The sequence below is a fragment of the Canis lupus genome, chromosome 27 (assembly GCF_048164855.1).
Source record: "Canis lupus baileyi chromosome 27, mCanLup2.hap1, whole genome shotgun sequence".
Lineage (NCBI taxonomy): Eukaryota > Metazoa > Chordata > Mammalia > Carnivora > Canidae > Canis > Canis lupus.
Genome location: NC_132864.1, coordinates 14,930,908 through 14,944,226, shown reverse-complemented (window position 1 = coordinate 14,944,226; position 13,319 = coordinate 14,930,908). Strand labels below are relative to the sequence as shown.

Genomic DNA, 13,319 nt, shown 5'->3' with positions numbered 1-13,319 from the left:
CAGGGAATGATGGCTCGGGGAGCCCCGTGGACAGGACGAGTCTCACTTCCTGCCACAGCACTCACGCTCCTCTGCCCTCACACGATGCCTCGTGTGATCATAGGAGGGGTCGGCATGGTGACAAGTCCCCATGTTTGGAGCAACAACTAGGCCCCACAACCGTTACTTTGTTTAACTCAACCATCTCAGGAAGCTGATACTCCAGCCTCACTTCCTATTTCACAGGTGAGGAAACAGGCTCAAACCCTCACAGGTGAGAGGGCTCACTAAGGGCACAATCATGTCTCAAGACCCAGGACCATCTGTTCCTGCCCACAGCTCTCTCCCCCTCAACAGGTGGCTCCCCTGGCTACCTCTACCTCCCCACTGGGCAGAAGAGCAGTAGGAGTAGGAGAGGCCACCTGCACGTGGCCTTCAACTTCCCCTTTACCTTCATGTGGGATGCCTGGGTGATGAAGTGGACAGGGATCCAGTCCAGCACATCCTGGGCCTGGGAGTTTCCAAAAGGGGCAACATAATCTGGGAAGCCTTGGCCCTTCAGGAGGTTCTTTACTTTCTTCACTGCGAGCTGACACGTGATGGCTTGAGGCAGTCTTTTGGGAAGGAAAAAGAGGTCAATGGAATGGGGCTGTTCATTCCAGCAGTTCTCACGGGGCTTATCTCACTCTCCAAAAGGATTATTTGACAGAAGCCAAAATGCCTCTACCCCTAACTCTGAGAAATCTTGGTTAGCCATGGAAAGAGAAAACAATGTTTCCCAAACTGTTCCATTGAGAGGCTCTGTAGAAGAGATCTATGGCCAAAAGTTTGGGAAATAGTACATGCCTATGTCCCTCCTGGAGCACACTGGCATATTAAAGGCTCTGAGAAGTCCTTACAGTAAGGAATTACATTTTGTGTTTTTATTTTTTTTTTATTTTTATTTTATTTATTTTTTATTTTTTTTTTTTAAGAGATTTATTTATTCACGGGAGACACAGAGACAGAGAGAGGCAGAGGGAGAAGCAGGCTCCACGCAAGAAGCCCGATGTGGGACTCGATCCCAGGACCCCAGGATCACACCCTGGGCCAAAGGCAGGCGTCAAACCGCTGAGCCACCCAGGGATCCCCCACATTTTGTGTTTTTAAAGAATTTTTGTTTTTTTTGTTTTTTAAATATTTTATTTATTTATTTATGAGAGACAGAGAGAGAGAGAGTCAGAGACACAGAGGAGAAGCAGGCTCCATGCAGGGAGCCCAATGTGGGACTCGATCCCAGGACTCCAGGATCACGCCCTGAGCCAAAGGCGGCACTAAACGGCTGAGCCACCCAGGCTGCCCAGGAATTACATTTTTAACTTTAATTGGGTTGTTCCTCAAACAAACGAATTGGATCACAGACATACCCCGACTAACTCTTTGGAAATGTAATCCATGGAACAGCCTCTGAGAAATATTGGTCTAAAGTGATCAGAATCAATAATGTAAATGGTATGGACCAAAACAATGATATAATTACCCTGGGGGATGTAGGGATGGGAAGTGCCTGGGTGGTAGGATAGTGACTGGGTGGTAGGGTAGTGGAAGAAAAGAGAAAGAACCAAATTTTTGTCTTCCATAGTGGGAACTCAACAATTCATAAAACCAAAATATCAAATAATATTACACACAGGTTATTGACATATTTGGGAGAAAATTTCCAAAAAATCAGCTACAGGAGTTTTAAGTGATCTCCTGCGGAGTGGGGGAAATGAGGGTAAGGGCTGGTGTCTTTATAGTAAGCCATGCAGGGCTGGTTGACATTTTACATATGTGTTTGGTATTAGAAAGATAAAAACAGAGATCACATTCAGGCTTCTTCTTAATGGGTTTGTTACACCACATATATTAAGTCAGAAATATAGGAAGGATTTTCAAGCAATGTATTTTTGCTGTGAACTCAAGTGCTATGCAACCTTAAAACCTACACAAGCGTTGGGATTTTTATCCTGCCACATCTGATAAGAAAAATGACTGTAACAGTTTTCCTTTGAATCATGACAAATGGTTTATGGAGGTGAAAATTAAAATTAGAAAACACAAGTACTATCACTAGTGATAATGGGACTCACTGTGGCTTTCACAGGCGCTCGCTGGCTGATGCAGAGGTTTGATTAAAACGGGGAAGAGTAGGAATGCTTTGTTTTCTGATCAACACAGACAAGTTCCAAAATAAGTAAGTTCCTCTCTTACCTTAGTTTACAGCCAGATTGCATATCATAACCAAATAACACTGGGGTCCGGATCCCCTCTACTGCTAAGCAGTCCTGCTCCGCTGTGCTACGAAGAACAGTAAATTGTCCGTATCTGTTCATGGTCTGAATAATCCCAGATATACATAAAAAGTTAAGAGACAATCACCCAGTACTAAAACAGCCCGATTCTCAGGAGATGGTGACACATGTGTGACAGAAGAAATGAATGAAACCCAAATATCCCTTCTCTGGGCCTCTGCGATTTTGACAGTTATTTCCCAGGGCAGAACAAAAAAATAGTTCTATTTTCCTTGAGTAGTAGATCCTCAGAAGAAAAGTTCTCAGAAACCGTTCCTCCAAAATAATTCCAAATTTTCAAAACTACTAAATTTGTTTAAGAGTCTCTGCTTGAGTATGTAATTAAATGTATCCAAAAGTCTGTGTCAACTTTTCTGCCTTGAGATTTTCATTATAAAACACATTTTCCTGGACCATCCTGTTTCACCCCCAACCACCAGCCACACACAACCCCACTTGCTGTGCAGCTGGACCCACCACCCACCAGAGCAACCCGGAGAAAGTCCTGACCAAAACTAACCTCCAGCCCACAGGACCCTCACCAATAAAGAGAAGAGCCACACAACACATGGACAAGGAGATCAAGCTTCTCCACAGAACCAAAAAGGATATCCCTTCTGAGGCTGAAATCCAGCAACTAATGGGAGCCCCACAACATAGCCAGGGTTTCCACTGAGAAGAACTGGCTTTGTATTTTGCTGAAAGACAATGCAGAGATGCCCCCAAATAATTCTCATTTTACTAAGGAAGTAGGGTAAAAATAAAATGCTTTTCACAGTAAAATCTGGGATTTCCAACCAATAAAAGAATTTCTCCCCCTACTCAGAACTATAAATATGTCTGCTGAGTGTAGGAGTACATCATTCTATAAAAGAACAAGCTCACGTGGAAGAGAATCTTATTCCCGGAAAGGAAAAAGACACAAGGACTCTGCCTGATTTCATTACAAACACATGCTCCATAAAGCCCTTTGTTTGGTACAAGTGGATAGGTGGTAATATTTCTAAACTGAGATTTTTTTTTCACTGACAAGTTATGATTTTTTACTTGCAATTAAATATGTGTACAAAATTGATCAAACTTACCTGAATGAAATGAATTTCAAACTTCTGCTCCAGTGGAACTACTGCCTGGCTCACTGTCCCCAGAAGGAGAGAGAGGCCAGCCTGTGTTATCTCACCTGCAGATGTGTATGTGAGGCTGTACTTCACCTAAAAACAAAATGGTACTCCAAATATACCTGTGCCCATTGCATTTTGGTAGCTGTATCAACTACTCAAAGTACATACAGGAGGCAAATCCTTTCCTATTTCTCTACTCATGGAAGCTTTTCTCTCCTGTCCCATCAGATTTCAGGAGGCAATGCCCCAGCACCACCTCCAGCTGACAGGGTCTTTGGAGCCTCTCTGCACCTAGTTACATGAGTTCCAAATCAGCAGGTCTGAGTGGAATATGATCAATTTCTGCAGAGAAAATGTGTTAAAAACAAAAGCAATAAAAAATTCTGATATATTCTTGAAAGTCACTAGGTTTGCAGAGAAAAATCACGTGATTATTTCAGAGACCTCAATTAAAGCAGCATCCTCTAATAACACAGCATAAAGCCAAGAAGGTGGGAAATCAAGAACACCAATACCGAGGATGGGCCAGAACACTCTTTGGAGGGCATTCAGTTACTGCCTCAGGCCTGTGCAGCTTGAGTCCACCACACACAGACTCAGCTTTCGAAGCCAAACTGGGCACCTACCTCAAGAACGACGTTAGTGCAGATTTTAACATCCCCAGCCTCAACCAGGGTCTGATTCAACATGACCGTGTCCTCCAGTTGGGTTAGTGTTTTATTCAGAGACTGAATGAGGATGGAGTGAACAGTGATAGGGATCTGCAAAGTAAAGGAGACCTGGCTCACAAGGGACACTGTCCAACAGAGATGAGTGGGTTACAGTGATGAGAAACTGGAGACAAATCCTTGCTAATACACAGCTCAGCAGAGGAAAGCATGCTACAGAACAATATGCATACTCTAACTGCACACTTGCAGAAATTCAGATATTTATACGTACATACATTTACATACAAAATACTAGAGAAGAATATAACCAAAGCTTTCAAAGTGGTTATCTCTGAAAACCTATGTTCACACAAGAACTTGTACACAAATGTTCACAGCGGCATTCCTAACAGCCAGAAATAGAAAACAACATAAATGTCAACTGATAAATAGAAAAATAAAATATAGTGTATACATGTAAAAGAATATTATTCATCCACAAAATGGAATAAAGTGCTGACTCATTCTACCACGTAGATGAATCTTAAAAACATCATACTAAGTGATAGAAGGCAGACACAAAAGGTCATATATTACATGATCCCATTTATAGGAAATGTCTAGAGCAAGCAAATCCTTAGGGACAGAAAGTAGATTAGTGGTTGCCCAGGGGCGGAGGAAGAAGACTGGAGAAGAACTTAGTCCCTGCTAATGAACACAGGGGTTCCTTCTGAGGTGATGAAAATGTTCTGGAATTAGGTGGTGGAGATGGTTGCACAAGCTTGTGAAAAAAATACTGAATTGTACACTTAAAAATGCTGAGTTTTGTGGTATGTGAATTACATCTCAAACATTCACACACACTCACAACTCCATCACACTACCCAACATGCGTAAATGTACTCTCACCTCCAAAGCACAGCTCCTACCAATAAATGCACTCGCCCTATACACACAGATGCATGTTCTCCATAGTCCCAGGACACAACCCCCTGATCCCTACCCCCCTACCTGAATATATGCTTGACCCAATTCATGCACAACTTCTACGCACACCCTCACACATACACACTAGGTGGTGGGATCACTGGAAGAGAAAACAAAGTAAGACAAATCTTTCAAGCAGAATCAGGAAGCTCTGAATAACCCGGTGCTATTAAAGGGCATCTTTCATTTATGGCCATTGCCAGCAGAGTGACAAGCAGCAAGCAATCCTTTAAATGATTCAATCCTCTAGGGAGCTGGGCCTCTTCATACTGTGTGACAAATCTGATATTTGTGCTAAATGTCAGCACTTAGAAACCACTGTTCAGGAAAGAATCTACCTTGTATCTAGTTGTTTATATTGCCTTGAACTTTGCCCTCAATCGTGTACCATGCTGTTTAGAATTCAAAATTACTAAGTGTTTAACTATCATTTTATAGATAAATAAGTAGTTCTTACATGTCTGCTTCTATGACCAAGAAGACCTGTAACTATCCTTATAAGTCAAACTCTAAGAATGTGACATGGTTCGGAAGCTGTCACGTGACAAGAGTGGCAGAAGGGCCACCCCAATCACAACACCCTCCACATAACAAGCCCCTCTCTATGTAAAAGTTACATAGGGAGTCCCGTGCTATGAGTCCATGAGCTCTTCAGTGTACGTCCTCAGACAATCCTGGGTCCCTTTATTTGAACCTACTGATCCCTGGTTCAGCAATAATATGTCGTTCCAAGAAAATGTACCTCCTTCCACACCAGCCTCTGATGGAGCCGTTTGGGTGGTATGTGGGTGTGACTGGCAGACACCACAGGGTCCAGGTTAGACAAGCTTTGGAAAGATGGACGGATGAGGATAGGTGACAAGAGCTGCACTGGTACAGCCACTGGGATAGTCAGAGAGTGAAAATGGTAGGCCTACCCTGGTTTTCTGAATGTCCTATCGGGTCATATCCCATTCCCACACCACCCTGTGCAGATACTTACTGAAATTATAGAGCCAGAACTTCATCTTTCATTGATGGTTCAGCAGATATTAACTGATCCCAGGCAATCCTAACGGGCTGCACTTAATGGGGAGCCTGGATCCAATTTTTATATTCCTGAGCATCTAACAAATCTTAGAAGTTGCTTTTTTAAAAAAACTTTAAGCAAATCTCTGATTTGAGACAACTAACAGACTTCAAACATGCACTGGACTTACTGTATGGCACACAGTACATGCCTTCCATAACACCCATCATCCTCACAATAGGTCTTCCCTGCTTGACTGAACCTAAGCATTCACTCAATTAACACATAACCCACTGAGTGCCCAATACCTACTAGGCACCACCCTTGGCACTACAGATATATCATGATTAAGGCAGAGAGGGTTGCTGCCCCCACAGACAGTTCAAGTTTTGAATGGTAGAATCAAAGCACTTTTTAAAAAATAATTAATTTATTTATTAATTTATTAATTTATTTTTGTGCATCATAAGTTTATTCCCGATGCGGGAGAGATTCCTTCCATCCCCCAAATGAATCACATGCTGCCCTGGAGAGATCTAGGAGATTCTCCTGCCATATCCAGGGAAGGAGTGAGAAAGGCAGGTGCTGAGGACAAGGCAGGCTTTGCAGTTCCCCAGCCTATTATCGTCCCCTCCTCAACAGAGGAGAGCTACTCCCCACTATTAATAGTCTCATCCACTCATCCCTTAAAGAAAAAGCCTCCACTCTTTAAAAAAACAAACAAAAAAAGACCAAAAAAATCCCCCTCAAATATGGGAGGGAGGAATCCCAGGCTGTGACTTGAGGTGAAAGGTCACTAACAGAAGAGGGAAAGGGAAGGGAGAAGGAACCATCACTGTTTCTGCTGCAAGGCCTCCTTCCTCGCTGCATCCTGCAGCAACTGTGTGTCCACCTCATCTGCCGGCAACTGCACGTAGTGGACCACTGAGCCACGGATGAAGCAGTTCTTCACTGACAACATGTGAGGATATTTCTCAGGGTCTGTGACACTGATGTCAGTTAGTTTGATGTTGAGATACTGATCCACAGAATGGAGGGTTCCACAGATGCTCAGGTCATTCTTGAGTTCCACGACCACATCCTTGCCCACCAGGGACTTGAAAAAGGAATAGAAGAGCATGGCGCTCGAGACACGGGACGCCAGTGGGACCGAGGAGGCGAGGGCCGGGAACCGCGGGCCTGGGGCCGGCGGCAACCCACAAAGCACTTTTTAGAGGTTAGAGGTATTTGAGAGCTAGTCTATTATATGGTTTTCAAACTGGATTCCTAGGATCCATAGAATTCCTCAGAAGGACCAAAGAGGAGAGAGATGGGAAGGCCAAGCAGGTGGAGGGCTCTGGGTCCCACCCCAGCTCCAACCAGGGGCTTTGGATTCAATCCAAATTACACACTGGGGAGAGTTCTGCTTGAGATCATATTTGAAAAAGCTCTGTAACTAAAACAAATTTGAAAATACCTTCACAGATGAGGAAATCCAGGCCCACACACAGAAGTGTGAAGTCCAAAGTCACAAGACTATTTCCTTCCAAATGTCTATCTTAAACACATGTTTGTATCTTGAGACTTAATGAAATCAGTTACAGTAGGTATCACTGCCCCAAGTGCAGCCTGAGTGCCAGACACTGCACAGAGCACGTCATGTGCATTCTCCCACTTGAGCCTCACGTCGGCCTCTGGGGCAGACACTTACCATCTACTGGACAACTGGGAGGAGTGAGGCACATGTCACTTGAGAAAATAATGGCAAAGCTGAATTTTGAACGAAGGGTAGCCAATCCCAGGAGCTCTGAAAGACTGTAACAAGGCCTCGCCTTCGGCCTCCTTGGGAACTGTATTCACAGACCCAAAAATAAGGGGTAGATGCATGTTCCTTTGCTCTAACATAACCACAGAAGACCTTGGCCACCTGATCACAGCCTGACAGAACCTCTGGGCTGGGTTACAACAGAACCTCCGGCTGGGTTACAACAGAACTTCCATGCACACCTCAACCCCTGAAGCTACACCGGGAATGTTCTGCCCCCACACAGGTGTGGACATTCAGGGGCAAGATACTTCTATTGTCTATGGGCACAGACGGCATCCTGGGAGCTAGCCAGCTCTCCAGACAAGAGACCAAGAATATCCCAAGATATGCCAGGGAAAGCACAGAAACCAATCACGCCCATTGTCTGTCAAGACAGCTATGCCATTTAAATATGAAAAAGTGCCAACTGCAAAAACAGAGAATTTTAACATCTGCCCCTTTTGTAACTACAAAAGGGTTAGCTACTAGGGAGCTTCCCTATTCCATTACTGCTTGCCTTTTGGCAAATGATTTTGTTACTGACAGTAAGGTATCCTTGTAATCCTAAGTGTATTCATTTCAAAGGGCTTAGGAATAAGACAGTGTATTATAAACTACCTTACTTTCCATCAAGAAATACTCTTACCAGGACACCTGGGTGGCTCAGTGGTTGAGCGTCTGCATTTGGCTCAGAGCATGATCCCAGAGATCTGGAATCAAGTCCTGAATCTGGCTTCCTGCATGGAGCCTGCTTCTCCCTCTGCCTAGGTCTCTGCCTCTCTCTCTCTCTGTCTTTCATGAATAAATAAATAAAAATCTTAAAAAAATAAATAAATACTCTTACCTCTGCCTTTGCTCTTAAACCAGGTACCTAAACAAAAATAAACAAATTTTGTTAAATACAATGAAAAGAAGCATTTTTATTACCTTTTCAGACTACAGTTTAAAGGGCATAATTTTCTTATTAAAGGCTTCATAAAGAGGAAAACAATTTTCTTAATCAAGACCTGCCACCTACATATTTATATATCTATGTCACAATCAAAGAGGTAATTTTATGTCTTCCTTCTATATTCATTTCCTTCAGATTGGAAGCTTAATAGACCAGCCTCACAGAACTGGTCTCAGATGCCTCCATGCTTCAGTATCATTATTCAGGACTTTCCACATGGTCACGAGTGACACAGCACTGTGGGAAGGACATGGCTCCTAGCCTTCTGGTCACCCTCCTGCACCTGTCCTCACTGGAAGGCCACCATCGCTGGCCCAGGCCACTTCCATTACCTCCTAACTGCTCTTCCTACCTCTAGCCGAAACCCCTCAAGGGAGAGCTCCTACCTCCCCAACACAGCCAAGCACTCTTTCCAAAGGCACAACCTCCCTTCACTTTCCATCCCCATCTCCCCCAGCCTCACTTCTCATCACAAGACACCCTACGGGGCCAAAGGAAGATTTGGGAAAGGGGCTGAGTAGACACGTCTGGGGAGGTCTGTTCTGGAAGAGGTGTGCCTGCACACCAGAGAAGTCATTTCTGAGACCACCAGGAGAAGTCAAATAACTGGAAGAATTCACAGGCCTATGTACCTGACTTATGAGAAGAGGGGAAGAGGGAAAGTGAAGGGAGAGGAAAAGCTTAAACTTGATTCTGAAGGCTGCAACCCAGATGAATACTGAGGTCATGGACCACTCTACTCCTTTCTTGTTCCCCCAAAAATAAGGATCAGGAGGTAGAGGTTCACAATAATGGAATGGTTTTCCATCATTGAAAAACCCTTCACCTCTCATAACCCTCCGTGCTATCCGCCAAATGGGCCAGTGGCCTCTCTCGTCCCTTCAGGTTTCAGTCACTGCAACCAGAAAGAACTGATTTCCTGCCTGCTCTTTCCTATTTATTTCATCAGCCAACCAGAAAGTAGATTTTCTTTTCTTTTCTGGCCTGTTTCTCAGAGAGGTATCTTTTTGGTGCTAATATGATAATTACGGTCATAGATATTAAGATGTTTTTATAATTTCTACGGTTTTCAGTTATTAGTCTTTTTTATTCAGGAGAAAGACATTATTGGTTATTCATCAAAATGAATGAAAGCCAAAAAACAAAACAATGAATAAAAGCAAAATATGAACTATATAAAAATAAAAATTATTTTAAGTGATTCTTTCAATATCTTTGATATCAGTACACCAAAGAACTAGAGAAGAAAACTTTAAACTTCAGTTGTCAATCATGTACTGAAATTATTCTATACTTGTCATATTTTTTTATACTTGTCATATTTTAAAAGGGTGCAAAGAACAGAAAACAAATCTGACGAATAAGTTTCACTTCAAAATAATTCTTACCCTCAAAATTTTAGGGCTGCTGTAATAAGCCATGCTCAGGGCTTCAATTTCTTCACACTGTTCCAAATTGATCCTTCTGGTGCACTTAACAGCTTGGTTCACTAGAAATGCTGGAAATCATAACATTCCCAAGGGAAAAAAAATGAGGGAGAAGAAACTTTTCCATTGTCCAATGGTAACGAAAAAATTGTAGTCTAAGTAAAACCATAAAATAATTTAAATACAGATATACAATATGCTTGAAATTATATTTTTAATAGGTAATACACTCACACAATTCAAAATTCAAAGGGCACAAAAAGATATTGAGAGACTCTTCCTCCAATCCTTGTCTCCTCGCATCTATCCCCGCAGCCACCACCAGAGACAACTGCTTATCCTCAGAGATAATCAGCAACAAGTTTGTTGTGTAGCTTTCTGGAAATATTCTATGCAAATAAAAGTATGTGTGTATATATATTTTTAGTATTTCTTTCCCCTTTTAGAATCAAATACATGTTATATAGTCTACACTTCACTTTTTTTTCTTTTACTGAACAATGTATCTTGGAGTTTAGGCTATCTTAGAACATGAAGAGATCCCTCATCCTCTTTTTTTTAAGGGATAATTAGTATTCTATTATAGATATGTTATAATTTATTCAAGTTCTACATTAATAGACACTTAAAGTTGTCTCTGGCTTTGCCATCACAAACAATGCTGCAATCTACTATTTTGCATGTGGGCCAGAGATTCTGTAGGACCAACTCCTAGAAGCAGAACAATGGGTCAAAGGGCATATGCATTTGCAATTTTGATACATATTGCTAAATTGCTCTCCACAGAGGTTGTACCAATTTACAGTCCTGCCAGCTACATAGATGAGTGCTACTTCTCCAGAGCCCTAAATTTCTTAAGCTTTGCTGATCCATTAGATGAAAGTGGTATCTCAGTTTGGTTTTAATTTATACTATTCCTGTTGGGATGCCTGGGTAGCTCAGCAGTTGAACGTCTGCCTTTGGCTCAGGGCACGATCCCGGGGTTCCGGGATCCAGTCCCACATTGGGCTCCTTGCAGGAAGCCTGCTTCTCCCTCTGCCTGTGTCTCTGCCTCTCTCTCTGTTCCTGTTGCAAGAAAGATTGAGTGTCTTTTCAACAGAATCCATTTTTGTTCCTACATGAGATGATGTTTCATTAGGCCACATGCCACCATACACTACTTAGCTTCTTCACAGCAGTGCTGCCTTAAGGATTGGAATGCCATGCCTGCTACCTCCCACTGCCAAGACAGTTACTCCACAGACTCCATGATACTCCTGAAAGGACAAGCAGGTCCCATGGGAGGTGGCTATGTGGGCTACATCCCCACTCCACTACTGCCAGAGCAAGCCTGAACAAGAGACTGAATATTTCTCAATTTCCCCACCTAAAAAATGAATGACCTGACCTCGGAGGATTATTGTGACAGTCAAATGGAAAAACACATGCAAAGGCACAGTAAGTGCTTAGTATTAGCTATTAACAAACTTTAGCTTCAGTGAAGAAAGAACTTTCCAGAAACTGGAAGAGGTAACTGAGTGAGCTAGTTTCAGGTAGTGAGGTCCCCATCACTACAAGTGCTCAAGGCAGTGATTGCATATGGCATAAAAGATGTGGTTGTGAATCTGACCTACATAATCCTTGAGGTCTCTTTCAACTCTAAGACTGTTTCTAGTTATGAAGCCTGCATAATTATGGTTAGTATAAGTTTAAACAAAGAGCAAACTCTGTTTATAGAGAGAAAGAAAAATACCAACTGTCTTACCTGCAGGGTTATCATCAGTGCACAGAGATGACGTAAGGGGAGAGGGAAATCTCAAGAATGAATCTGAAGTCTGCAGATGAACCCCATACTGTAAAGAGACCAACCTCAAGCTATTATGGTGCTATTAAAGCATTCATCCAACACTTACTGGACACCTACCATGTGCCAGGCAGCATTTTGGGCATCAGGAGCACAGCGATGAGCAAAAAACAGATATGGTCCTTGACAGCATGGAGCTTACACCCAGCTGCCCCATCCCTTTCTTTGAAGGATATATGTATGTTCCTGTATGTGTGCATATTATTGTATTTGCAGACTTTTTTTTTTTAAGATTCATTTATTTATTTTAGAAAGAGAGAGAGAGCAGGAAATGGGGCAGAGGGAGAGGGAATGTCAAGCAGACTCCCGACTGAATGCAGAACCCGACATTGGGGTTCGATCTCACAGCTCTGAGATCACGGCCTGAGCCAAAATCAAGAGTTGAATGCTTAACCAACTGAACCATCCAGGCACCCTTGCAGGCTTTTTTATTACAGAATCCTTCTGGAAAGTTATATAAAAAGCTGACTTAGTGTCTGCCTCTGCAGACAGGAACTGTGTGGCCAGGAACAGGGGTGAAAGAGGTAATTATTTTTTACTAGCAATAATTATTTAAATAACAGATACAGGACACATTAAAATCATAACACGGACTGGCCTTCTTTCCCCAAACCAAACCATATGAAACCTTTCTCCAATATTCAAAACAAAATTTAAAGCTATTGTCCATACAACCAATTTTCTCAAAAAGTATCCAAATGCTTTGGTGTCAACAAGGGTATGGGGAAACATCCTCTTCACTAGACCTGGGACTTTAAATTCCTGTAATCTTTCCAGAGGGTAATCTGATATGGATATTTTAAATCTCCATTCATTTTGGCCAAGTTAATCCAGTTATAGGAAGATATCCTCAGGATTCAATCAAAGATATAAGTATCTATAAGAATGTTCATTATGGATTGTTTAGAATAGCAAAAACTAGAAACAAATATCTGTTCATAATAGAATGGCTCAATAATAAATGCCGATACATATGGAGAAGGGATACTTTGTATCACTAAAATGTAGCTCCAATCCTAGCTCTGACAAGTTACTTTCCTATATGGAAGTTTTTCTCATCAGTTAAATGGGGCAATGATGTATCTCTTTCAGGGTTGTGTGAAGTAATGTCCGGAAAGCTTGCACATGGAAAATGCTCAAGAAATGTTAACTTTTATATTGATATGGGGAGATGCATATAATTCATCACTGAATAAAAATGGAAGCTTACAGAACAATGTAGATAACTATAAATTCTACTTCTACACAACACT

General features: G+C 42.2%; 1 protein-coding gene and 1 pseudogene across 7 annotated transcripts in view; both read right to left on the bottom strand.

Annotated features, from left to right (window-relative positions):
• TCTN1 (tectonic family member 1) overlaps nt 1-13,319 on the bottom strand; it is a 37,844-nt gene that overhangs the window by 10,737 nt on the left and 13,788 nt on the right. For 6 of the 7 annotated variants that reach the window (XM_072802500.1, XM_072802502.1, XM_072802501.1 and 3 more), the window contains 8 exons: nt 11,968-12,055; nt 10,185-10,294; nt 8,689-8,715; nt 4,039-4,173; nt 3,377-3,502; nt 2,904-2,989; nt 2,212-2,352; nt 431-593 (listed from right to left, as the gene is read on the bottom strand). In XM_072802500.1, the coding sequence (XP_072658601.1) occupies nt 431-593; nt 2,212-2,352; nt 2,904-2,989; nt 3,377-3,502; nt 4,039-4,173; nt 8,689-8,715; nt 10,185-10,294; nt 11,968-12,055 (876 nt within the window). The remainder of the gene's footprint in view (nt 1-430; nt 594-2,211; nt 2,353-2,903; nt 2,990-3,376; nt 3,503-4,038; nt 4,174-8,688; nt 8,716-10,184; nt 10,295-11,967; nt 12,056-13,319) is intronic. The other variant, XM_072802503.1, reaches the window with a different exon arrangement.
• On the bottom strand, nt 6,508-7,276 carry LOC140619301 (U6 snRNA-associated Sm-like protein LSm2 pseudogene; annotated as a pseudogene).